Source organism: Galeopterus variegatus, unplaced genomic scaffold (assembly GCF_000696425.1).
Source record: "Galeopterus variegatus unplaced genomic scaffold, G_variegatus-3.0.2 Scaffold2508, whole genome shotgun sequence".
Lineage (NCBI taxonomy): Eukaryota > Metazoa > Chordata > Mammalia > Dermoptera > Cynocephalidae > Galeopterus > Galeopterus variegatus.
Genome location: NW_007728619.1, coordinates 378,687 through 406,464, shown reverse-complemented (window position 1 = coordinate 406,464; position 27,778 = coordinate 378,687). Strand labels below are relative to the sequence as shown.

General features: G+C 48.4%; 1 protein-coding gene across 2 annotated transcripts in view; it reads right to left on the bottom strand.

The window, feature by feature from the left end:
• PTPN5 (protein tyrosine phosphatase, non-receptor type 5 (striatum-enriched)) overlaps positions 1–27,778 on the bottom strand; it is a 60,702-nt gene that overhangs the window by 16,789 nt on the left and 16,135 nt on the right. For both annotated transcript variants that reach the window (XM_008582056.1, XM_008582057.1), the window contains exon 2: positions 19,891–19,967. In XM_008582056.1, the coding sequence (XP_008580278.1) occupies positions 19,891–19,915 (25 nt within the window). In that variant the 5' untranslated portion in view covers positions 19,916–19,967. The remainder of the gene's footprint in view (positions 1–19,890; positions 19,968–27,778) is intronic.

The window sequence follows — 27,778 nt, the reverse complement described above, 5'->3', positions numbered from 1 at the left end:
GAAGGTGGATTCCAGCGCAGCCACCTCTGTGAGGCCCAGATGTTAGAGGCCCCAACCCAGACTCATATGACTTATTTCCCAGTGGCATCAACAAGTTAAAATATCTGAACACCAATGGCTTAGATCTGAGCCCATGACTACAGAAGGTGGATTCCAGCTGCAGCCACCTCTGTGAGGCCCAGATGTTAGAGGCCCCAACCCAGACTCATATGACTTATTTCCCAGTGGCATCAACAAGTTGGATATGCACAGCTTAACAGCTGCGATGGGGCTGTCCACACATCACTGTGTATATGGGACAGCGAACTGCTTTCCTGGTTGGTTAACAAAAGATCCACGTGAAGCCAACACAGTTGTCTGTCCATGTGCTTGCTCCCTCACTAGACAAACATTTACTGAACATCTCCCATGGCCTGGATCAACACTGAGGTGCGAAGAGCCCAGGTCCTGGAGATAGCTATATTTGTATCACAGGACCCCTTTCCCAGCTGCTGACCCTATATGGCTCCTTGACTATGTTTTAGCCACACTCGTTGCAGTTCCTCAGGTGAACCCGCCTCCTGTGCTATGCACATGCTATTCCCTCTGCTGGGAACATCCCTCCAACACCCTGCTCCCCTCCCCTGCCCCCTACATACTCTGCCAAGGTAACTCCTATTCATTTTGTAGATCTCAATCAGATGTCATCTGAAGTAGCTCCTGCTCTATCCTATACTGACATCCTATGCCTCCCTCTCCTTCAACCACCAGTAGCAACAATATAGCTGGAATGTGCGGGGTCCTGTACTGAGTGCTTTATATATGTTAATTTATTTATTCTTCATAGCACCCCTATGAAGTTGATACTACTATTCTCCCCATTTTACAGAAGAGGAAGATGAGATGCAGAGAGGTTGAGAGATCTGTCCAAGGTCACCTGGCTGGTAAGTGGCAGAGGTGGGTTCAACCCGAGTCAGTCAGGTGGGCTCTAGGCTACAGTCCACTTGCCATGGTTTGTAAAATGATTTGTTGGGTGAACAACATCTCCCCTACTTGCCTGGAAATTCCATGAGGGCAGGAGTGGTGTCAGTTTTGCTCATCATGATTGTCTGCAGCATCTAGCACAAATCCTGGCATGTAAGTCTATAATAAATATTTACTACATGAGTGAAAGGCAATGGGCAAGTGATAATCTTTTACTCACTTTTCTTACCTGATAAATGGGGATAATAATACATACTTTGAAAAGCTGGTATGAAGACTTCAGATAATATAGATGAAACACCCAGCATGGTGCTGGGCATTTAGTAGGTACCCAATAAATGGCAGATAATAATAATAACACATAGTCCTTGGCTTCATAAGGCTCCCAGTCTCATGGGTAAAACAGACCAGTAAACACATGTCTACAAGACGATGCACTAAGCAATAAATTTAAGTGCAATAGGAGTCTAAGAGGGTGGGGGAAGGGCATTTACCTTTGCCCATGGAGGGTACCATTACCGACCACTTGAGCAGTCAGTTCAGATTCTGGGAGCAAGGGGAAAAAGAAAAAGCTGCTGCTAAAAGATGGGTCATGTGGGAAGCTCAGAGTTTCTACCACTGAGAAGCACAGGGTTGATTTCTCAGGGGGCAAGGTCTCCATCCACATGCAGTTGACAGGTAATGCCAAATCTGGAAGGGTGGAAAGGGTAAGGGCCCTAGGGTCATCTGGCTGCTATGTCTCAGCTCTGCAATGCCCACACTGTGGACCCTGGGCAATCCCTTCTCCCTGGGTCTTGAACTAGAATTCAGTGCTCCTTAGAGGTTTCTGCCAACCTTAGAAGAGAGGGAACACAGACCTTTGGGGAATCACAGCAAGTTCACATGATCTTGGACTTTGCTGTTTTGTTTTAAAATTTATGGGTGTTCTACATTCTACACTATCGTATATCTGTATTCATTTTGATAATAAAATAATGTTTTTTCCCCCTCCCAAAGCTTCAAATCAAATTTATGCTTCAGGAAGATGAGTGACATTTATCCTGTGGCTTTGCCCTCAGGGGTACATGCACCCCAGTCTGAGAAGTATGAAACTTGCCTGCAATAAAATATCATGCAGCCTTTATAAATGACTCTGTTGATGAATATTTAATAAAATGGAAAGAAATTTTGATGGTATGGAGTGAGAAAAGCAAGGTTACAAAACAGTATGATCTCATTGGCCTTAAAAGTTAAGAAAGTGTAAACATGCCTATAAAAAGATGGAGAATAGCTGATGTAAGACGAGAGGTTAACATGAGATAGTGTTGTAGAACACGGAGCACAGTGAATGCCTGGCACACGGTAAGTGCTTAATAAATGTTGTGCAAGATAAATAGGAAGAATATAAACCATGTGTTAATAACAGTTCTTTGGGGGAGGGAGGGATTAGAGGTGATTTCATTTACATATCCTAAATTTCCTCCAACACACACACACCCACGCACACACACATTTGTAAGGAAAAAAATATTTAAAAAAAGAGATCAAAGTTCTGAGTTAAGATATCATGAGGCAGTATTCCCAGGTTTCAGGTCCTGATTCCCACCTATACATCTAAATGCATATGCTGGGACATGATATTGACAAGAGTGTGCATGGCTCTGTGAGAACCACCTAGCTGTGGAACAGCCTCTCAGAAAGCAGGCCCCCCGATAATGTGTGATCATCACTTTTGCCTATGAAAGATGGCAGGTTAACTGCCTTGTACATTATGGGGGTGGAACTGCAGGCTGGTGGGGCCCTGTATGCATCTCTGAGACAAAGGGAAAGCCTTTTTAATTCCTTTTTTAAACCACTGGGCACCTAGCAGCCCTGGGGGTCAGATTAATCCAACTAATGGTTATTTACCGGACAACTGGTAGATATACATCTATCAAGGCAGGGTTTATTTAAAAGCTTTTCTGGGTAGAAATCTGATATCTTTTTATCCAGGAAGATACATTTTTCAAACACACACTATAATCTGCATATAATTTGGGGAGTGGGGTCCCTAGACCTCAGGATAAGGATGTCTGATATCAGGTGTGGGCAGTGGGGATCTGTGATAGAAAATAGTGGAAGTTGCAGAGGTGGAGAACTGGGAGAAGAACCTGGCTGATTTTAGTCTCTGCTCATTCGTGCATGGGTCCAACACACACTTATTGAGAAGCAATTATATGCCATGCACTGGGAACACAAACATTCAATTTCATACAATTCGGGACCTATTTACTATGTGCCTACTTTGCCAAACCCTGGGCTAGGCTCTGGGAATACAGCAATGAACAAAACAGTCCTTGCCTGTACGGACCGTTCTGGTCCTGATCCTAGAGATGATGTCAGCTCTGTCTCCTTGCCCTGCCTTCCCTTCTACTATCTTGTTCTGGGAATGATAATGCCACCTCACTGGGCTGGCCGTTTGCAGTTTCCAAAGTGGTTCTGCGCACACAGCCGCAACTGCTTTTCTCGGCAGCCCTATGAGGTAGACATTATCATCATCGGCCCCATTTTGTCGGTGAGAGGCGGCTGCTTGTGTCAAGGGCTGGCTTTTCAATAGTTCACAGTGAGGTAGCTGCTTTGCCACGCATGAAACCCTGACTCAGAGGCAGCTTGCTGACAAGTGATCTCACATCGGGCTCCTCAAGGACTTACCTCTTACGCAGGGTAAAGGGATTTTCCAGGTGAGGAAATCAAGGCGTGGAGAGGTTAAGTGCCTTGCCCAAGTTAAGTGCAGACCTGAGACTCAAACCCAGTGAAACATCACCAAGTGATGTTTCCACTTTTACCACACTGCTTCTCAGGAGAGGGTCACTGCAGCAAAGGCAGGGAGGAGGATGAGAGCTTGGGAGGGACGTAGGCACTGTGTCTGGGAGAACCTTGAACCCTAACCAGCTGCATGTGGGTGGTGGATCCTTAAAGGATACATGGTGTTGAGGGAAGGAAAGACGTACTGAAAGGCAGGAGCTCAGTGCCCCAGGCCAAAGCTCTAGGGATCCTGTGTTAGGCACACAGGTAAATGACCTTCAGATTTCACATGGGGCATTTGGAAACCCTATGATCTCTCTCTTGTCTATGGTCTCTCCCCCAGCTCCCAAATCCCACCATTAAACTCTGCAGCTACTCTGTGCCCTGGTGCTGGTGCTGCCTGAGCTCCAGAACCATGGCTGCACCTGTCAGTGACTCATCCTTTGAGCTCCCAGGCTGCCAGCCCACCGGAACTGGAGCAGAAGGCGGGCTCAGCCTGTTCCAGTTTTCATGAGGAGGGAGGCTCTGTCCCATTTAGCTTTCCTTCCCTTCCCAATGTGGCCAGGAGTGACCTCCCAGCCATGCCCACACAGTCACAGGGGGCCCTGCCCCACAGAACATCACACTCAGTCCTGCCTGGGCTTCTAGAACCACCGACTATCAGAGCCTGACAGATCCTGAAGAATATCTGATCCAGCCAGCTAATTCCACAGATAGAGAAACCGAGGTCGAGAGAACAGAAGTGGCCTGGCCAAGGTCAACAGCCAGCCAATAGCAGAGCCTGGATGTCGGCTGCTACCACAACCACTACCAGTTAATGTATATTGAGTGCTTACCAAGTGCTGGGTGCTACTCCACGTGCTTTACACATATTAATGCATTTAATCCTCACAACCCTAGAATGTAGGTGATACTCTTACTCTATTTTGCAGATGAAAAAAATAAGGCACAGGGAAGTGAAGGCACTTGGCCAAGACCTGCTAATAAGCGAGTAGAAGCTAAGACTAGAACCTGGGCAGTCTGCCTCCAGGCTCCATACTATTACCAACACGGTAGATGAGCCTAACTTCCCTAAGCCTAGGAGCAGATATTCTGCTTCCCATACCACATCATCTGTAAGAGGTCTCCAAACCCACTCCACACTAGTCCATCTGGGTGATGGTGCTGGGCTCCACGGTCTCTCAATGTGTCCAAAATACCACCAATAGACATTGACTGCTGTGGACCAGGATTATTGCTTCTGTCTCATTGTGGGGAAGGAGGCGAGCATTGTGCTCCTACTCTCTCAGCTCTGAGCCAATCACATTATCAGCCTTATGCTGTTCAATACTCACAACCATGCTGTGGGTTGACATTATTGTCTTACATGTACAGCCACAGAGGCACAGAGACGTTAAGTACGTTCCTGCGGTCACAGAGCCAGGAAGCAGCAGAACTGGGATTTGAACCCAGGTCAGTGGGACTCCACAGTCTATGATTTTTCTACTGCTCCACAGAAGGGTCTGGAAACCCACAAGTGGGATAGGTTAGGGCAGGTTTGCCTACCAGGCCTATTTTTTAAGTTCTGCTTGGGTAGGCCCTGAATGCAGAATCAAGGAGGGTACTACCAGAGGAACTGAGGAGGGCTTTGGGGTGGAAGAGTCTCGAAGGAATAGGCCCAATCGGCCATTTCTGCCATCATACCCCCAGCACTGCCCTGGGCTGTGAGAGGGAGAGCCTGGCTTTGCTGGGCAATGCTGTGGTCTCTGTCCTCCTCCCTGGGACTGGATGCAGTAGTGGCCCCCATTTTCTGCTACCTTTTGGGGGTGTACAGCAGGCAAACTACAAGTCAGAGGGTATGTGGTGCTAGAGAGTACAGTCCCCCAAACCATGTTTTCATTTGGTAAACATTTACCAAGCACCTGCTCTATGCCTGTTCCTTCACTAAGACTTGCCCTCAAGATGTTTTGTGTTTCAACCCCTACACTGACCAGCAGGACTCCTAAGAGTTAGAACAGCCCCAATGAAAACAATTTCTAGCTCCTCCCAGCAAAGGCAAATGATGGTGAATGTGGCATGCTGGGACTCTACCCACTCCACACCTCTCCTCCACCCCCTCAGTCCTGCTGATCAGTGAGCGACAAGACTGAGAGCGAAACAATTTCTAGCTCCTCCCAGCAAAGGCAAATGATGGTGAATGTGGCATGCTGGGACTCTGTACCCACTCCACACCTCTCCTCCACCCCCTCAGTCCTGCTGATCAGTGAGCGACAAGACCGAGAGCTCCACAGAATGAGGAGCAAGATGACAAGGGCCTGGGTTGGTGGAGGGCCCATCTCAGGCGGTAAGCTCCTCTCTGCATTCCCCAGGCAGGCAGGAGGGCGTAGGAAAAGGAAACAAATTTGGGCAGAAGAGGATTCTGGACTAAACATGGGTGCTGACTGTTTATCGGCTACATAACTTGGGCAAGTTTTGATTAACCTCTCTGTAACTTAATTCCTGTGGTGGTTTTAAAATGTGTCTGTAAATTCTTCAACATCAGTAGGTGGAATCTATGTCTCCTCCCTGGCTGACCTCCCTGGCTGACTGCCCTGAAGAGAATGTGGCAGGAATAGGACTGTGGGGCTAGATTAGAAGAATCCATGTAGCCTTTGCTTGTTCTCTTGGGACACTTGCTCTGGAAACTTCCAGCAGCCATATAAGAAACCTGGCTGCCCTGAGGCTGCCTGGTGGAGAGAGGAGATTTCCATGACGATAAAGTGACTGCTTTACAAATATTGAGTCATTCAAGACTTATACCAATTGTATGAGATGGGTAACAGGACTGTCCTTTTCCAGACAGGAAAACAGAAGTCCAAGAGTTAACTGACTTGCCCAAGGCCATCACAGCTTGTGGACGGAAGAGCCAGGACTCAGATCTATGCAGTTTGGCTCCAGATCTGTCCTCTTAACCAGACTCTGTGCTGCCTGCCCCAGACTGGGCCTCTGCTGGTTCTTCCTCCTCTCAGAGGAAGTCTGCCTGGGAAGGAGCTTTAGCCCATTCCAGGACAGAGGGGACAGGGGCTCTCTCAGAAGGGAGGGGATAGGCCTTCTCCCCTTGGTACAGTCTGTCATACAGCAGGGGGGTGGGGGTGGGGAGGGGAAGGCACAGAAAAGTAGGACTGGGACCAAGACCATGGGAAGAGGTCTGGGAACCAAGGGTGTCCAGTGCTGGAGTGGGGGCAAGAGGGCTGACCGCTGTTTACAGACATCGGAGAGGCCCTGCTATGGAAGAGGACAAAATGGGAGGCAAGAATGGGACCCATGTCTGGAAGCTCAAGGTAGGTGGATTTCTAAGTAACATGATCTGCCTCTGGGACTGGACCCTAGAAGTCTATACTGCAGCTCTTCCTATCTCCACAACTGGCTTTGTTTCCAGGGAAGTAGCTTCTTGTGGTGGCTTGCAGCAAAAGGTTTTGGAGTCACTCAGACTTAGGTTTGAGGACCAACTTTGCCATTTACTACCTACAAGAGCTTGGGGAAGTGATCTCCCTGAAACTCAATCTGTCCTCTGGAAAAGAGATATACTAAAACTTGCCTGGTAGGACTTTGAGGATATCATGAGGTAAAATGAACAACATGCTTAGCCTGGTGCCTGGCACATGGTGAATGCTCAATAAATGGTCGCCGGAATTTAGATAGGAGGGGGAAGGGGAGGGAGGGGAGCATGAGGGAGGGGCAGCAGTAAGGATTTCCCTTTCATCTGCCAGGTGAGCCCCCCAGGAGGACAATGGGTGCCCCACCCGCACGTGGGCAGGACCTTGAGACTGCTGGCTGGCAACTGGAGTTAGTGGATGGAGTGGGCATGGACTGGGGGTGGGGGAAGTGGGGCTGCTTTGTGTTTGCCAGTTAATTAAATCCAGAATGCCAACAAGCTTTCAAAACAAAACGCAACTCAAGTACTCTTTGGATGGGATATAATAAAATGGTTCTATCTGAAATTGCAAGCAGCTTTGTTTCCGCAAACAAAGCCGTTCTTTGTGCGTCTCTGGAGCGGAGGCCCAGAAGTATGAGGGTGAAAAGGGTCAATGAAACTGTGAGGGTACAGCATCAGTGCTTCCCCTCCCCCCAAGCTGTGCATGCTGAAAACTAAAGAACTACAGCAGAGGCCCTGGGGCAAATGGGTACCAGAGGTCCCCAGTGCCTGGTGCCTGGCACAGGCACACATGCATATGGAGGAAGGGACAGACTTGAGAGAGCATCTTGTTCCACCCTCCCATTTCACAGATGAGGAAACTGAGGTCCAGAAACTAAGAGGCAGGACCAAGACTGACATTCCTATCTTTAACTCTTGGTTCAGCACTCTTTCATTAAGGTAGCATAGGAAGTTTAACAGGGACTACCTGTGGGTTTCTTGAAAGTCTGGGGCTTACGGCTCCATGGAAGTGGAAGCTGGGTCCTGGCTTGGGCTTCTTTGCTGGGTCCTGTTTAATGCCCGTAGAGGTCTAGGAAAGTCCAGGTGACTGGAGGTGAGCAAGAGCAGTCCAGGGTTCCCCTCAAAACAGCAGTGACATCAAATCCCAGAGGCTGCCACCGTCAATTGGCCCTCAGCAATCTGGGAGGCTCAAAATGCTTTGCAAGGTGTCAAGAAGCCTAGAGGCCTGAGGGCTCTGTCTTCATCCAGCTGGGTAACCCCAGGCATCTATCTCCATGGGCCTTCCAGGGCTTCTGTAAATTCAAAGAGTGGGACTAGGAGTCTTTAAGGATCCTTCCAGCTCTAAAGACCCAGTGCTACTTTGGAAAAAAATATGAGCCCTCTGCTTTAGTTTAATGCAATGCTTTCCTTTGTTCTTAGGATAAAGACCAAAGTCTTTGCCATGGCCAGTAAGAAAGAACCAGCATGCTTTGGACTCCGCTAACAGGCTCCACTCATACCACCTCTCTCCTGGTTCTTTCTACTCCAGCTTCTTCTAAATCCTCTGCTGGAACCAGTCTGGGAAACAGAAAAGTTGAAAACAGTGGTTCTACTCCAGAGTGTAAAAGTCAAAGAAATTCTCACGTAGTCCCTAATGGAGCATGTAAGCCAATGTTCCCTCCTGAGCTAGCTATCTGTGGGGGTGGGGGTGGGTGGGTTGTGGAGGCACCTGCAAGCCCACTACTGGGGGGGGGGCTGGTGGACCAAGTATCCAGGAAAATGTTGGGGAGTACTATGCAACCCTTAGAAGCACAGGGTTAGAGTGCATATGGCACCATGGAAGGAGCTTAGAAACACAGTGCTGAGTGAAAAGAATGAGATCTAACACAATACAATATACACAATAAAACACAAAGGATACAAAACATCACCACCCATTCTGCAAGGGCACATAGAAACAAAAAATACAGATTAAACATATTAACCACAGAGAGGCATCGCAGTGGGAGATAAAAAGGGAATAAATAAGTGAATAAAACCAGAGAGGGGTTTCGTGTGGACCACTGACAATAACAGGGCCATGCACCGATGAGTACGACTGACAATGCTCTGAAAACTCTAAATAATTGCCTCCTCCTCCCCCAAGCAAACCTGAAACAAAAACAAGGAGTTGGAAAGTGGGCCAAGGTCCAGTGGGAAAGAACGAACAGAAACTGAGGGCCCTTTACCTTGTCTTCACCCTGTGGGCATCTTGGAACTGGGGGAGCTGGAGAGAGAGGTCCTGGCTGCCTGGGAGTCAACACCTACCGAAGGGGAAAGACTCATGGATTTAGCTGCAGCACAGCCGACTGGCAAGGAGGCCCCTGAATCTCCTCTTCTCTGAACTGGTTCACCAACATGACCTCTGAGTCAGTATGTTGGCTTTTGATAGGGAAGGGGATTCCATGCCCTGGTGGCTATCACCACAGATACCCTGGCAGAATTAACTGGCCCCATTAAAATCCCTGGGGTTGTGTCAACCTGGGGTTTTGGGCTTGTCGGGGTGAGCAACCCAGAGGCCCCCCACCCTCATCAGCTATTGTTTTTTGTTTTGCAAGGATTGATTAGCATTTTGGAGTGGCTGATCTTTTTTATTTTTATTTTTTAGAAAATATGGAGAATCCCCTCCCTCCCAATAAAAACATAAAGGAAAACCAAGTCATTCATAATTCCACTACACTGAGAAAGGCACTGGATTCCTTTTGATATTTTTTCTGGTATTTTTCTCTCTTTGTGGGTGGACTTTTCTCCCCATAGATCATTCTGTATATAGGCATATCCTGAGAATATGCCTCTTTGGATTAGGATTCAACTTTTAAGCAACATGGCAGACGGCCTCCAAGGTGGCCCTCAATGACACCCACCTCCTGGTATTCACATTCTTGTGCAGTGTCTCCCCTACATGGTACCAGGGTTGGTCTGTGTGGCCGATAGCATACAGCAGAAGTGAAGGCATGTCACTCCCAAGATTAGGTTATAAGAGACTGTGACTCCCATCTTGGGCATTCTCTGGCTCCCTCCCGCTGGGGAGAGACAGGCCTAAGAGGTATGGTCAAGGGTTGGCCCTGTTGCTCGGTGTCAGGACTCACTGGGTAGGCTGCTCGGGCTGGCAGAGGGTGACACTAGGTTAGTTGAGGACAGAAGCACAATTCCAAATGGTCTTGTTTGTGATGGAGAAATGGTCCACCTTAAACTAGATGGTATTTGACAGGAGTGAGAGCAAGAAGATGACTGAAAAAGATCTAATGGTCACAGTTAGCCACAGCCTCAAAGGGGCTGAGAGGAAGGGAGCCTGGTACTTGGTCCTTAGAAGAGGGGTGTGATATGTAAAGCCTTGTCTTTGTTTAGGAAAACAGCACGCAATAGGTAATTTGGGGCAGGATTCTCATTTATTTTAAAAGGCAACGGTACCCCAGTTGACATTATGCCTGGTTCAGATAGCCTAGTTCCTTCTTTGCTGATGACTCTCCTTGGTCCCTTAGATCCTTCAGGTTTTAATCACTCAGAATTAAAAAGAAACAGCACTGGGGTCCTCATAAACAGCTCCACCTGATCCACGGCATTATTTTCATATGTGTGCCTATGAAATTTCAAAGTTAAGAGATGTAAAGTGATTCATGCAAGATCCCAAGTGCAAAAACAGTAGAGCCCCAATTCATTCACATCCATGGCTTCTGAATCCAACAATTAAAAAAAAAATTAAAAATGACATGTGAATACAACTGTCTGGTTTACACTTCCCCATTCGTATCCATTATCGCACTGAATTCCCACAACCACCATGAGAAGACTGCTTTTCCCATTTCCCAGGGGACATCTGTGAAAGGCGATGCTTATGGCTGGACCCTTGAAGCTGGATGCCCGATACAAGGGCAGACAACTCAGCACTGTCCCTACACCCAGGAAAATGTCTCTTGTCTTGGCCTCACACTTCAGGGCCCTGCTTTAGTCCTTTACCAGGCATGCTCCTCCTCAGAGGTAAGGAGTCCATGGAGTCAAAGGCACATTCGCCCCTTTAGACCGTGTATCGAAAACCCCATAATTTCCCACCAATACAGTCCTGAGTGTGATGGCCCCCTTTTCTGACTGCTTTATGAGGGTACACTACACTGCTTTGTGCATTTCCTGACTGGCTCAGGTGACTGTTTGCAGGTGGTGTGTTGCAGCTCGGATTATGGGCAGGAGTACCTATCCATATAAAGACGTATGAGCATACCAGTGGTGTTGGGCAGAACTGGCGTGAGCTGGAGACCAGCTTCCCCCAAACCCCATGTTTTGGTGCAGAACACTGAAGAGTAAGAATTCTAAATTTGAACCTGGCTTCCAAACTCATTACAAATGAATACTTGTCAAGGTAGAAGGACAGAACATATTTTATTTCAAAGTGTATTAGCTTGATTTCTAACTTAAATTTGAACCTGGCTTCCAAACTCATTACAAATGAATACTTGTCAAGGTAGAAGGACAGAAAATATTTTATTTCAAAGTGTATTAGCTTGATTTCTAACTTATAACTATTTAGATATAACATATACAGGCCTTACAAATGTTAGGAGTGGGCCTGCATGCAGCTGTGCTCTTTGGAGTGGCAGGGAGGAGAGCCAAAGAAAAGAGAAGAGCCAAAGAGCCAGAGGTTTAAGCTACAAAGGGTGAGTGGCTTAAATAACAAAAGGTTGGGGAAAAGAATGGGACATGGGATGCAGGCTGAGGGAAGGAAGATTTAGGGGAAGAAGCAGCTCATATGGGGAGGAATGTGAAAGCTTATAAAGAGGGTGTGGGATAAAGGATGGCCACAGATTCTCTGCATTCCTCCTATCAAGAGATGGTATTTACCTTCCTCCCCCTGAATTTGAGCTGGCCCTGTGACTGGCTTTGACCAATAAAATGTGGTGAGGTGACACTGTGTAGCTTCCGAGGCTGGGCTTTCAGAGATCTGAAGCTTCTGTTTTTGCCCCTCTTGGAATACTCCTTTTTAAAAATCAGCTATCATGTAAGAAGTCCAACTCCGTTGAGACCACTATGTTGTGAGGAAACTCAAGGTAGCTGCATGGAAAGAAAGGCCAAGTGGGAGACCACTGAGGTGACAGACATATAAGAAAAGCTTTCCTGGGCATTCCATCCCAGCCCAGCACACAGAACAGAAGAGCCACCCAGCTGAGCCCTGCAGGATGCTTCATTCAAATCATGAACAAATAAACTGGTGGTTTTAAGCTACCAAGTTTTGAGGTATTGTTAGACAGCAATAGATAACAAGAACAGATGCTGAGATCTGAAAAGAAGAAGTAAGCTGAAGTGGCAGGATGAGTTTAAAAAAAAATGTAACGAGCTTCCTGAGAGCTGGGGTGATCTGTTACTGGGCCAGGCCAAAAAGGAAAGGTGATAGCATCTGTCACTGCATATCTTAGGACTACTATGGATGCCCATTTGTCTGAAAGGGTTTTGGCATCAACCTTTTGGAGGGAGGGAGCTGTACCAGATGGGCTCTTTCTTCCAGTTGCAAAGACTTTCTTTTTAGTGTCATCACACATCTAGGTAACACCGTAGAATATCAGAACAGTTTCTATCCTGGTGAAGAAAAATGGATGACCATCCTCCCCACCAACTCTGGCCCCCTTTCCTGCTGACTTTGTAAGTAGACGACACTCCTGCCTGTGGCTGTGCTGGTTCTGTGATGTCCCAGGCCTATGGTGGGGACTCATGAAAGAGCCACAAGTTACACTATCCACACTGCTGTTGCAGGACTGGCCTGGACTTGATGCCTGAGCCCTGGGAACAAGAACACAGAGATGTGAACGTTTTTCTGTTCATACTCCATACCCCAGAACAATCATTACCATCATTATTAGCTACCATTTATCAAGCACTGTGTAATAAGCACTTTACATCCAACAACTCATTTAATAAAAAATCTCTGAGAAGATCTTATCATATTATCACTCTCACTGCACAGTGAAGAATTTGGAGCTCTATGCAGATAATTTACCCATGGTCATGCTGCTAGTCAGTGGTGGAGCTGGGATTGGACTACAAGTCTGTCTGCCTCCCACAGCACCCCAAGGCCCAGCTAGATGGGCTGCTGATTCCGTATCTGTCCTGACATTTGAGAATAGTTAATTTCTACCATTGCTGACCAGTGGGTACCTGGATTGGTACTTTTCATCTTGATAAAATGGTATCGTTACAAAATGCTACCCAATTAGTGTTCTCAGCACATCGAAATGGTGTTTTGTTTCTCTTTATCCATTCTTAAGACTCAAGTCAAAGAAAACTCATTGAATCATCAACCACAGTAAACATCCCTTAATGTATAAAAAGTCTTGAATAAAAACGGAACCATCAATTCAACAAAGAAATAAAAACCAATAGAACTGATGCTGTTGGGTGTCAACAGGCACAAGTGAAAAAGTTATACTCCTACATCCAGGTCTGTTTTCTTTATGTTTGTCCATCTGGGCTCCTGCACCTGCTCCCAGGCCAGATTGAACTAGTCCTAGGCACCAGTCTGGGGGGCTCTGTGGGAACAGGAGTTAACAGATGGGGGATAAGACCCATTACGAGATTAATCTGCTCCTTAAAATACCTGGTAGCATGTTCCTAAAGACATGAACTGGGACCCTACTCATCCTCTAGGCTACTTCTTATGGGAAGCCTTCCATGACCCACCAGACAGGGCTGCATTATTGCTATACCCTACCATGGCACCCTGTGCTTTTCAAGAGCAGGGACCATGTCTGTCTTTCTATTCACTGTATCACCACTGCCTGGCAAATAATGGGCACGGAGTAGTTGCCCAACAAATAAGAATTGATAAAAGGGCCAGGCTGCCATTTGGTCCTGCTGGTTTTTGGCACAAAATCTCATCAGTGGCATGGTGGGATGGCTGTGAAGGCTATGACCTGATCCTTCCTGTTGGTCAGAGGAGTCACTGAAGGATTAGGATATCAGAGCTCTCCTCGATACAGGCCTCCAGGATGGGCAGTGGCCTCTTGCTGAGACCTAGGCCTTGTACCTGGCCTCACAGAAGGGTCCACTTGAAACCCATGGTGATACAGAGCATTGTGCCTAAGGCTGGGTTGGGCACAGCCTTCAAGACACTGGGATTTAGTGTGGAGAGTAGGTACCATACCCACTGGCTCAAGAGGCCAGCTGTTTCTACCAAGGACAATGGTCTACTCAGGCCTTCGGTGTGTACTCACAACTGTGCATAAATCCAGTTCATCATGACACACTTAAATCTCAGGGTGGCAGGGACTGTCTTGGCTCTAGCCAGCTGCCAGCTGTAGTAGGGCTCAGGAGTGCCTTGTTCCCAAGAGCAGTGTTGTCCTTAGACCTGTGCCCTGCTCTCCCTCTCCTCTAGCCATGCTGCTACCCATGGGATGAGAAGTCTGCAGGGTTCAGGAGATGTGCTCACCTGGAGTCTGTGACTACCTAGTGTCCACACCACCATTTCTAGGCCATGCTCTGGTTACCAGGACTCCAGAATTCCCTGCCCAAATGGCCCAAAGCCTGCATGGGTCTCTTTCCCAGGTACACCCTTCTGGGGGTAGACACTACCTTCTCCTTGGGAATCTTTAGGTGTGAGGGGTGGCCAAGGGGCAGCTTTTGGGGTGGGTTGTGGTCTAGGTCTGGACACATGGACTGATGTGCCCATATGCATGCATGCAAGGCCTTGTGGTGAAGGACTGAGCATGGGGTGGTGTACCGCTAGGGGCCACATTTGTTGTCTGGCCTCGGTTCCTGCCAGTGTCAGGAGAAGGCCTGCCCATGAGTCTTTTGTCCACTGGAGACGCTGACAGCAATGCCTGGTGATGTTGCTCCATTCCACGTACCGGCCACCACTGGCACCTACTGGTACCTTATCTACCTCCTTCTTCTACCCTGTACCCCTGAGGAAGCTGCTGGGTCCCAGGCTAGGCCCGTGCTGGTGCTAGCTGGGGAAGGAGTGGAGGCCCTAGCACCAGTAGTGTTGCCTGGTTTCTTGCAAACGTGAACACCCACATGCAGAAGAAAGGGGGATGTGAGTCTGAATGTACCAATGTGTTTGGGTGACCGTGAGCAAGTAAAGTGTGCAAGTAAGGGAGAGTGAAAGGGAAGAAAAGGAGGTTGACCACATGACAAAGTGTGTGCGTGTGCCTGGTGTGGAGAAGGCAGCTGAGTATACACCTAATGTCCAACACAGTACCTGGGACCTGTGCATGACTAAGGGCCTGGGAAGAGGACAGAGAATGTAGAGGGAGGGAAGGCATGTGCCTCCTGATCTTTGTGTGTGTGTGTGTGAAAAGGGGGTGTAACTGTGGAGAGGGGGAAGGACACCGAAAGAGGGAACAGGAGAGCAAGCGAGCCTGCCTATCCCTAGGAAGCACATCGAGTGGAAGCAGAGATGGAGCTATGGAGCTGGGAGAGGTGAGCGTGCGAGGGGAAGAAGACACGGGGGTGTAACTGTGGAGAGGGGGAAGGACACCGAAAGAGGGAACAGGAGAGCAAGCGAGCCTACCTATCCCTAGGAAGCACATCGAGTGGAAGCAGAGATGGAGCTATGGAGCTGGGAGAGCTGAGCGTGCGAGGGGAAGAAGACACACAGGTGCATCTGCCCCCGCAGGGCCCTGTGAGACAGAGGCAGGCCATGTGCCCGGGGGACTGTGTGGGGACATGCATGTGTGTGCGTGAGCACGCGGCTGTGACAAGTGAGAACAAATGCGAGTGTGCAGCACACGTGGGAGTGAGGGGGGGGCGGGGTGAGCCAGCACGCTTGGCCCCGGGGCAGCTGAGGGCTGCCTGGGGGCATTGGCAATGCTGGAGGACGCTTTTAACCCCAGAAAGCTCAATCTGAGAGTACTGTGTGACCTGCCCCGTGCTGGCTCAGGTCCGGGTGACCATGGCTGGGAGCGTTGGCCATGTCGCCCTTGCCTGGAGGTGTGTGTGGGAATGAATGAGTCACTGAGGCGTGACTGGTCCTCACTCTGCCTCGCCTCTTGCCCAGTGGGGAAGACAGCGGGAGGAAGAGAGAGTACTCGAAAGCTGTATTTTTACACCATCATTATGCAATTACTTGCTGTGCTCACAGGCGCTTTCTAAAGACTCCGCACCCAACTCTCTTGGCCTATAACACCTCTATTTCCTTTTATGTCCAAGTTGCAGTACAGGTCAGTGGTTCCAGCTGCCAAACATGTAGAAGTCTACTCCACACCCTATTTACAATGCAAACCACCCTCAGGTCTTTTCCCATCCCCTCTTCTTGGCTTTAATTTTCTCCACAGAATGTACCACTATTTGCCATACTATATATTTTACTTATTTTTTTATTGTTTATCTTTTCCTTAATAGCAAATGCCCACACAGCACTTGCTACATGCCAGGCACTGTTCTAAGTTCTCTTTATTAATTTATTGAATCCTCCAACAACTCTATGTGGTAGTGAATATTATTCTTGCCATATCGTAAATGGGATGCCTTACACAGCACTTGCTACATGCCAGGCACTGTTCTAAGTTCTCTTTATTAATTTATTGAATCCCCCAACAACTCTATGTGGTAGTGAATATTATTCTTGCCATATCGTAAATGGGATGCCTGGAGAGGTTAAGTTGCTTGCCCATGATCATCCACTGGTAAGTGGTGAAGCCAAACCTGGGTCCAGAGTTCCTGTTCTTAACCAGCACATAACACTGTTCTGCAAGGGTGGAAACATTTCTCAGTTTGGTTAACTGTTGAATCTCCAGTGCTTACAACAGTGCCCAGTACATGTAGGTGCTCAATAAATAGTGGAAAAATGAAGAAATGAGTGAATAAATGCTGGACACAGAGGATGCAGAGACGAAACAGAAAGGTCCTTGCCTTCAAAGAGCTCACAGTCCCATGGAGGAGACAGACCAGTAATTATTCTAATACTATATCAGGATAGCATCGTGGGAGTTTGGAGGGGCATACAGCTTGCCTGGCCCCTGGTAGGCAGGGCTTCTCAGAGGAAGGCACAGATGGAGACAGGCACCATGATATCACCCACCCCCTCTAAACTCCTCCCTGGGGACAAACACACCTTTACTCTTCCTGCCTCAGTCCACAGGGTGCCAGAAGATGACGATAGTACCATGGGAACAACGGAGGTAGAACAGGGTAGCGGTCAGGCCACGGGCTTTGGAGAGAGACTGCCTGGCGTGAATCCTCCCGCTACCAGCTAAGTGACCTTGGACAGACTGCCTAACCTCCTTGGGCCTTGGTCCTCTCATCTGTAAGATGGAGGTAGCAAATGATACTGACTTCCTAGGGTACAGAACAAGGAAGGCGATGTGCCAGTTCCAATGGAGATGACCAACATCCCTCTTCCATTCTACATTGGTTGCTGGATTTTGGGGAGGAATGGGAGAGAGGGTTGGAATTAAACATATTATGCTTATTACTATAGTCTCTCTGCTATGGTTTTTTCCTATTTTCCCAAAGCAGCTCAAAGCAGAACTTGTCCATGAAACTTTGTTAGGGCAGGGTCTATGTCTGTTTTATTTGCCACTACACCCCCAGCACCTAGTACAGTACCTGAGACATAGGTGCTCAATAAGTAACAAATACTTATTGAGAACCTACAATAAATGACTGAGTGATTATATTTATTTATTCCTCCAGGACCCTTGTGAGGATAAATATTCGTATTTCTGTTGTTTCTATTTACATATGAGGGACTGGATGTCTAGCACCATTAAGTGTCTTGTCCATAAACACACACCCTGTATGCAGAACAGCCGGACACAAATGCCAAACTCCATGCTCTTTCTTGCACACCACGCTGCTCTCTGGACTCCTGTTCATCACGTCCTATTTCCATGGACTTTTTTTCGAGCCAGTGGGGCCATCCCGGATCATAGAATCATCTCCAAATTCTATGACTCATATCTGAATCACAGAACTGTTTAATAGTTGAAAGGGACTTTTGATGTCATCTGGACCTCCTACCCATTGTGGAAACTTCCTCACCAATGTCTATCTAGCCAATATTTGAATGCCTCCAGTGATGAAATACTCATTTTCTTCCTCTGCAATTATTAAATTCTATGACTGGACCACTCTTAGAGCTAGAGAATTCTGTATCTCGGGGGCCAACAGGCCTGTGTTTAATTTCTATGTATTGGGCTACATCATCCTCTTAAAATACACAGAATGGGGGCCGGCCCGGTGGCACACTTGGTAGAGTACAGCGCTTGGGAGCGCGGCAGCGCTCCCGCCGGGGGTTCGGATCCCATATAGAGACTGGTCCGCTCACTGGTTGAACCAGTCTGCTCACTGGTTGAGCACGGTGCGGGCGCAACACCAAGGGTTGCGATCCTGTTGCCGGTCGCGGTACGGGCATGACACTGAGGGTCGTGATCCCATTACTGGTCACGAAAAAAGACAAAAAGATCTGCTCACTGGTTGAGCACGGTGCGGGCGCAACACCAAGGGTTGCGATCCTGTTGCCGGTCACGGTACGGGCATGACACTGAGGGTCGTGATCCCATTACTGGTCACGAAAAAAGACAAAAAGAAAAAAAAAAATACACAGAATGGCCCTGCTGCCCCCTCCACAAGACAGCCTTTCAGATATTCAGACAGCCTCACATCCCTTCAGAGAATTCTTTTCTTCAAGCTAGCTGTTTCTGGGCTCCAGAAGACTCCTCCTGAGAGATGGTGTCCATCCTAGGCCATCTTGCAAGGCCGGCCAAAGTGTTTTGGTCAATGGCACCCCCTACTGGATAAGAGATGAACTGCACCAAAGGGCTCAGCCCTCAGGATGCCTGCGGAGCTTCATGAGTAGCTGGGCACTGATGTGTACTATGAATACAATACTGCTTATCTCCATCGCTTTAGAGTCAAGCTGGTTGTTTTCAATGTCTACCTTAATGAGTGTCATGTGGAGACTCCATTCTCAGGTTCCTTACCAATCATGAGGTTTCTGACAAGCTACAGGTTTAGAACTTCCAAGTTAGAATTCAAATGGCTGCTTTTTTCACAAAATGTTTGAAGGGAGAGACAGGAAAATGTACACTGTGCCATAGGAGTACAGAGATTTTTATTTTTATTTTTTCACTCATCTTTATTTTCTAATATTTCTCAATGGACATTTACCATAAGAAGAAGAAAACAATGATAAAAACTTTTATAAGAAAAAAAAAAAAACCATTAAAAATCCTCCTATCCCCTTCCCTTTATTCCTTCCGAGGTTGTTTATCATGACCTGGGTTATTTGGTCTACAACTGGGACATGTTGCCACTCTGTGGGCAGGAATGCCCTGGTAATGTCTCCATGGTGACTACAAGGGCCTGTGGTTCAGCCAGCTAGGCCCCCACAAGTGTGGTCAACTGGACTCACACCCAGACTTCTCAACAGGTAGTTCTCCACATCATCTGTCCCACCTTGGTTCATGCCACATTTAGGCTGTTTGCTTCCTAATCTGACCTCTTGAAGTCTGCCCAACACGTCACCAGTCAGTGGTCATGTCCCTATCAGCCCTGAACTCTGAAGCTCTTCACCCTTCTCTCCACCTCCCAGCACACCTTCGGCCACCTGCTCTTCCCTCTGTGTGAGCCTCCAAATGAAAACAGTTCAGAAAGACATCAGGAATTAGAAAAACAAATCCCTATTTAAATGAAGACTCATGGAGCAGCTGCATTGTTCCTCTCAATCAAGTTCATAGCCAACCAGGCTTTACTCCAGCCCCAGCATCAGCCAGGTGCTTTCTGTCCACTCTGAGCTCTGGGAGCACTTGGGGACTGGGAAGACTCACCCGGCAGCCTCTCGCTGCAGCACATGTCCAGGGCCCCTCCCTTGGAGTCATCAGCAGCGTCGTTCTCTCTTTCACTCCTGCAACAGGATGAAAAATGTGAGATGATGCTGTTGAACTGGGATTAAGACAAAACCCTGAGCAAAAATAAAAAGCCTTCCTCTGTACTCTGTGCCACTTTGAATAACCCCGCCCCATTAGGAGGACCTGAGGAAAAGACCAACCTATCTAGGGGTCAAGCTGCAGAGGCAGGGGACAGAATTTTATAGGTGTCTTCCATGTGGAAGTATCATCACAGTCATCATCATCACCATCATCTCTACCACAGAAGGAGGGTTTACTATGTGCAAAGTACTTTACAAACTTTATCACATTGAGTCCTCACCATGACCCCATGACTTAGGGATCATTAAACAGGCTCAGAGAAGTTAAGTAACTTGCCCAAGGTCACACAGCTTATAAGGGTAGAGCTGGGTTTGAAATGACTGTCTAAGACTCCAGACTCATGCTCTCACTGCTGTGCTGTTCTGCCTCCTAGTTCCTGTGGGTCTGAACAATAGGTGAACAACAAGAGGGGTGTAGGTAGCACGGAGTCCTGTGTCCAGCTCCCCAAGACATGCAAGTGCTCTGTGCTTCAAGCAATGGAAAGTGGCATGCAGAACTCTTCTCCAGAAATAGCTAGAAAAAGTAATTATATATATTTTACTTTTAAAATAATATATATTTTAGTAATTATTTATATTTTATAATTTATATATATATAATTTTAAAAATTATATATATATATTATATATTCTAAATATTCTCTTTCTGAAATCAGAAAACCTTCTTTCTAGCCCATCAGGGCACCTTATAGAACTGTACTGGGATCTAGGTTTTCTCCTTTACCCAGTAAGTGGGAAAAATGTTGCTGGAGATCAGCCAGAATAGATACGCTATACCTGAGGGCAACCACACAGCTCAAAGGAGCCCACTACGCTAGGAATGGCCTGAAATGCAGGCGTGGGCTCCAATGTCCCTGTCTGCCCTTCATGTCTCTGACCGTTGGCAGTAGCTGAAAGATCCAGGGCTGGACACACATACCAGTCTGGGTCAATCACATCCTTTCCCTTGAATGTTTAAAATGCACTCTGGAGGGCCTGGAGCCTGCAGTTGCTGGTGCTGAATCATGGTAGCCACAGTGCCCTGGAGAGGAAAGCTGCAAATGTTTGCTGCCAGGGCCTCAGAGCTGCTTCATTCCAGCTGTACTGAGTCGACTGGGCAACATTTCCATCAAGACCATGAGATGTTACAGGATCCTTCCAATAAAGCCCCATATTTTAGCTTAAGCCAGTGAGATTTGATTTCTGAAACTGACAACCAAAAGAACTCTTAATTTAGCCTTGCTAGTATAATACTTCCAAGAAGTCCAGGAGGTCAGCGGCCTCTCTGTCCACTAGTCCTGCAATCCTGCCTCTTGGACTGGTCTTGGGGCCTACTGCAGGCCCAAGTGCACGTTTTAAGTAATCAAGGGCAGACAGGTCAGTTTAAGGGTGACCCTTTCACTCTGATGTCTTTTGCTCCCAACTGGCATTGTATTACAGTATTTTATTTTTTTCCTCACACTCCAACTGGCAGGTTCTCTGAGAATCCCAAGTCCCAAAGCCCAGCTCTCCTGCAGAGAGTGGGTTGCTGTCTTCAAGGTAAATGACTAACTTTAAATGCTGTCTTTACATGTCTCCTGAGTCCCTCCACTTTTCTCCCTCTCCACCATCTCCATCTTGATCTAAGACACCATCATCTCTTGCCTAGATTACTGCAACAGTATTTTTTTTTTTTTCTTTTTTGTCTTTTTTCGTGTCCGGCAACGGATCGCAACCCTCAGTGTCACGCCCGTACCGGACCGGGACCGGCAACAGGATTGCAACCCTCGGCGTTGCTCCCACACCTCGCTCAGCCAGTGAGCGGGAACCGGTCTGCATGTGGGATCCGAACCCTCGGCGGGAGCGCCACCGTGCTCCCAAGCGGCGCACTGTAGCAGTGCACCACCGGGCCGGCCCTACTGCAACAGTATTTTAACTGGTCTCTGTCATCCACTCAGGCTGGCCTCCAAAACATTCTCCACATGGCTTCAATGCATATGGCTTACATAAGATGTGCAGTTTACAACCGACACAACTGGATGGGGCAGGCTTGAACTAGAAGCAATTCCTTAAAACTCAACTTTTATAACATAACCTTCCTTGAAAAAATACTTTCATGGCATCCTATTGTACTTAGAACAAAGATAAAAATCCTGTGACATAGTTCACTCGATCTTGTGAATTTATCCCTTCAGCATTATCTCATGTCCCTTTCCCCCTTGACCTCTGCACCCCAGCCACGCTGGACAGGCTCTTTTCTTCACAGCACCTTTGCATGCACTTTTCCCTGTACCTGGAGAGCTCCTCCAGCTCTGCTTCTCAGTACTTTTACTCATGGCACTCAAAACATTTGGAAATTTCATTTTAATTTATGCCATTATTTGATTAACAACTGTTTCAACCATCAGACTGTAGGCTATATGAGGGCAGTGACCACTGTTTGTTTTATTTATCACTGTATCTTCAAAGCCTAGCATAGTGCCTGGCTCACTGTAGGGTGTTCAATAAATAAATATTTGTGGAATAAGAAAATGTTGTCCTTGCATTCTTGAAAAAACATCAGGAACCTCAGACAGACATCTGAGCTGCTTTGTGGCCAGGTTTTTGTTAAGTCGTTTGGAACTCTCCTCTACAGGTGTTGTCCAGAGAATCACAGATCTGCAAGGCCTCTCACTTTATAGAGGAGGAAACAGAGGCAGAGAGTGAGGGTCTGACTTGCCCCAAGTCATATATTGAGTTGGTGGCCACAGGGATTGGGTTCGAGAACAGCTACCTGCAACCTCCCAATCCTGACTTTTTCTTTCTTTACCCTGAAGAGCACCCCCCAGCTGGAGGGCAGCACATGAGGGCTGGCCCCTGGCTGGGTACAGAAAGGGCAAGGTACCTCTGGAAGGGGACCCATGTGTGACTCACACCTGCTTTCACACCTTAAGCCTCCCAGGCCCTCAGCCATGTTCAGAATAGCTCAGTGCTGCCTGTGTGCAGCGGACTCTATAAATAAGCTTCCTAGAAAATGACTAATTTCATAATCAGAAAAGCAGAAAGAGTAGCACCTCTCGACTGCAGAGGAAAACGGAGCAAAAGCCCGCTGCTATGCCCTGTAGTTGAAGGACTCCAGGCAACCCCAACCAAAACCTGCATGTCTAGGCTGTTCAGGAGAGGGTTTAATTAGATTTCCAAAGAAAATAGATGGCCCATTCAGGCTGGATGAGAAGACCAGTATCAGGGCACTGTCCTCCTTCCTCCCTGCCAAGAGCAGAAATAGCTGCTTGCAGTGGATTGCAGCAGGCTCCTTCTCTCTCCTTCCCCACTTCCATCAGCTGGGTGACAGAAGAAAACTGGACTGTGACAACAGGCAGCGACTTGCTGGGCTGGCCCCCTCACTGCTGCTCTGAGAACCCCAGAGATCATGAAGGGACTTGGAAATCACCCAGCCTGTCCCTATTTCACCCATGGAGAGTGTCCTGGAAGGGAAAGAACCTTTCCAAAGCCATTGCTTCATTCAACAAGCACTTGCTGAGCATCTCCTGTGAGCAAGGCACCAGAGCTGTCCAGGAATATGATGATGAACACGCCAAGCCCTTCCTTACAGGCTCCCAGTCTTCTTGAGGAGACAGGCATGCAAACATGATTGCACCCTGACACTTGTTTTAATCGAGGTTTGTGTGTGACAGCTTGGGGAAGCTCAGCTCAGTCTGTGGTGAGGGGGCAGGGGGAAGAGGAACTCTTCTCCTAGGGGGAGTCAAGAGCTGACTCTTAAAGGATGTTTCTAGATGGATGAGGGGTTGCAAGGGAAAGAACTTCTTGGGTAGAGCTATAGCAAGAGCAAGGCACGGAGGCCTGAGACGTATGGAACATTTGGTGTTAATCAGAAATAGACTGCTAAGAGGGATGGGGCAGCAGACTGGGGCTAGGCCTTGGCAGAGGCACCTGAGCCAGAAGCAGCCTGGACGCCAGGAATCCTGCCTCCTGGGTGGGACAGCCCTCTGCCACTTGACCATGTGGCTTCCCTGCACCAACAGGTGGCAGGGGCTCCTCCATGCTTGGCCTGGGCTGGGAGGTCTTTAACGGGAAGGGAGGACAGCAGCATGTGTTTGAGGACTGGACATTCGGTAGCATCTAATCTAGCCCCAAATTATTCTTTTTTATTGTGGGAAAATTCACGTAGCATAAAATTCACCATTTTAAACAAGTGCACAATTCAGTGGCACTTAATGCATTTATAGTGTTTGTTGTTCAACCACCACCATTATCTAGTTCCAGAACATTTTTATCACCCCAAAAGGAAAGTCTGTACCCATTAAGGAGTCACACCTTGTTCTCTCCTCCCTCCAGCTCCCAGCAACCACTAATTTGCCTTCTGTCTCTATGAATTTGCCTATTCTGGATATTTCATATAAATGGAATCATAAAATATGTAGCCTTTTGTATCTGGCTTCTGTCACTTAGCATAATGTCTTCTAAGTTCATCGAAGTCGGTAGCATGTATCAGTACTTCATTCCTTTTTATGGCTGAATAATATTCTGCTGTAGGATAGACTACGTTTTACTTACCTACTCATCAGCTGAAAATGTGGGTTGTTTTTACCTTTTGGCTATCGTGAACAGTGCTGCTATGAACCAAACTGCTGTTTTACACTCTGCTTCCAACATGCTTATGCCTTTGGGCAATCGTTTCCTTGCCCTGGGTCTGGGGCCTCATCTATACAATAAGGTGGTTAGAATGTACGCCCTTTGCAGCTTGAATTTGTCACCTTCATGCATTTGTTTGTGTGTGAAGGTACTGTGTACTACCCAGCTACTCCACCAGTTCTGGGTGCTAGAGACCCGGCCTGGACTACCCACCCCATCTTCCAGGAGCTCATGGCTGGTGGCTGCTGTGGGCTGGGTGAAGGGTTCTAACAGAGGCCTGTCGGGGAAGGACTGCAGCACTTCCCCTCTGCCTGGCGGATAGGGTGGGGGACGGGTGGGTCTGTTAGGAGGCATCCTGGAGAGGATGCTAGCTTTGCCCAGGACTCATGCAGAGAAAGAACCGACGGGTTTGGAGAGGCAGGCAGAGCAGCCTGAGCTGCTTCCACGGTGGGTGAGGAGTGAGTGGGAGCTGGGATGCTGAAGTCAGGATTCCCGGGTGTGAGGCTGAGCCAAGCCCAGGCAAGTGTGCCCCCTACCTTGGGCTTCATGCTCCTGGGCCCTCTAAATACCCCTTGCTGCCCACAAGAAGCTCACACGACCCTCCCAAAGCTCTGACCCCACCAGATCTCTACTGAATCTATCCTGTCCACTGCTACTTTCAAGTCTTGTTCATGCTGTTCCCTCAGCATGGAACATTCTTTCTTCCTTCTGCCAAATCTTATGCATTCTCCAAGGCCTGACTCAGGCGTTACCTCTTCCATGGAGCACTCCCTGATCTCCCAGAAAGAATCAAGCTCTCCCACACCTGGCTCACACTTCTCTTTGTCTCTTGCTTTGTTCTGCTACTATAGTTAGCTGTTTATGCACCTGCCTCCCCCAGTGGCTTTCGAGTGACTCGGGAGCACCCACACCCCCTCAACCACCTCTGCATCCCAAGCATTCAGCACAGGGCCTGAGCCTGTTCATGTATACACTAAAGGTCAAATGGAGGGCAGTGGCAGGGTCTCAGGGTTGGTGGCTTTGGAGGCTCTGGGAGGGCAGACTCCAGCTAGGAGCTCCCATCCTAGAGAAGATGGCCAGACTGTGGCCAGGAAGAGGCCCACAATGCTGCCCAGATTTTCAGCATGCAGGGGCAGAGAACATGCTGGTTTCATGGAAAATATCATGTTGATGACCTCATACAAATGAGTCACATGTCCCAGAGCATGCGGGAGGAAAAGGCTTGGCCTTATCAATGGGTGGGCTGCAGGGACCCCCCCCCCCCCCCGCAACACGCCCATCCAGCTCCCTCATAATTCATTCCTAAGATGTCTGCATGGGGAAAGGTGCCATCTGGGGCCAGGGCAGGAGGCTTTCTCTGCAAAAAGCAAACTGGAGATGTGAATGGAGGAGGAGAACATCCAGATGGGAAACTGAGGGGCAGAGTCACTGAGGTTAAGTGGCTTACCTCAGGTCATACAGTTGTGTGAACAGTTGTTTCCTGGTAGTTAACAAAATCCCGATTTCCTTTTGGGAGTCACCTCTTTCCTCCCCTGGTGCCCTGCCTGATCCTCGCCACACGGAGAGCCCCAAACCAGAGCTCAGTTACCTGTCATTTCTGTGTCATATCCCAGAACCTTCTAATAAACATCTTTTATGCCTAAGTTACTCAGAGTCAGTTTCTGTTGCTGGCAATCAAAGAACCCAGACCGCTGCGTGCAGCAAACTTGTGGAACAGACAGGCTGTGAGCCCAGGACTCCCAATGCTTAGTTCACTGCTATTTCCGTCCTGCCAAGCTGCCTACCCTCCTTGCCCAGCTGTCCACTGTCCAGCCATCTGTCCCCACGTCTGAGCAGACTGCAAACTTGGAGTGTTCTGGATCCTAAACACAGGGTCTGAGTGTTCTCTGCTTGGGATGTGCCCAGACGAATGACTTCCTTTCCACCCCTGCTCTGTTGGTAGGATGCGGAGGCGTGGCAGAGACCCAAGGGGAGAAAAGATGGAAGGGTGCTGGACAGGCCCAGCCTGTGGAAGGGCTCAGACAACAGCTTTCTGTCTTTCATGGGAGTCTGATTCAGGGACTGGACCATTCATTTGTTCAACTTGTGTTTCCTAAATATTTCTTGTGCGCAGGCCACGTGTGAGGTCCTGGGAATACGCTAACTATAAACATCTCATGGGGGATACAGGTAAGAAAAAAGGCAGTGGTGACATAGGTGGCATGAGGGGAGATGTGCAGGGTGCCCTGGAAGCACCAGGGAGGCCCCTGATGAGACAGAGGAGTCAGGGAAGGGCTCCCAGGAAGGGACATCTACGATTAGATGTGAGACAGGTGAGGGGGTGAGTGGCTGTGGGACAGAACAATTTACTGAGATGCTCATTTGCAATTTTTTCCTTCTGTCTCCCCTTTGGCTGCAGGACCAAAGGCCAAGTTCGGGAGGAGCTATCCTTCCTGGTCTTTGTTCTGTGAAAGCTGGAACTCCTGGAAGGGGAGTCTCTTGGGAGGTGGGGGCGTGAAGGAGTGGAGGGGGGTCTCCAGGCCTAGGAAGACAAGCAAGTTCCGGGACTGGAGCCCGGTGTGTATGTGCAGACCATGATAGGACCACCGGGGCATGGTTGTGAGGTATGTAGAGTGGGCTGGATCTTAGCCTCTGGGGTTTCTGCAGTATCCCACAAGGGCAAACCTCACATGGGGCCCAGAGGCAGCAGACCCTGGAGGGGCCTGTTAGGCTGGGCTGGGGGGTATCTCAGGTATAGCCAGCATGGTTTCCTTGAAAATCTCTGGTATGGTGGTTGTGGCAGAGGTTGGGGAGGGGTGCCCCACTAATGACTGATTGAGACTGAATTTCTTACCAGCTAGAAGTGATGGGGAGCTTTGAGTCCAACCTAATTTCACTTAGGGGAGACACTTCTTCCATACCCGATATTGAGGATTAAGAAATCTATTGGTGCCAAGAATGGTTTCTTGGGGCCGGCCCGGTGGCGCACTGGATAGTGCGCCACTTGGGAAAGCGCGGCGGCGCATGCCGCCCGAGGGTTCGGATCCCACATACAGACCGGCTCCCGCTCACTGGCTGAGCGAGGCGCGGGAGCAACACCGAGGTTTGCAATCCCGTTGCCGGTCCCTGGTCCGGTACGGGGGCAACACTGAGGGTTG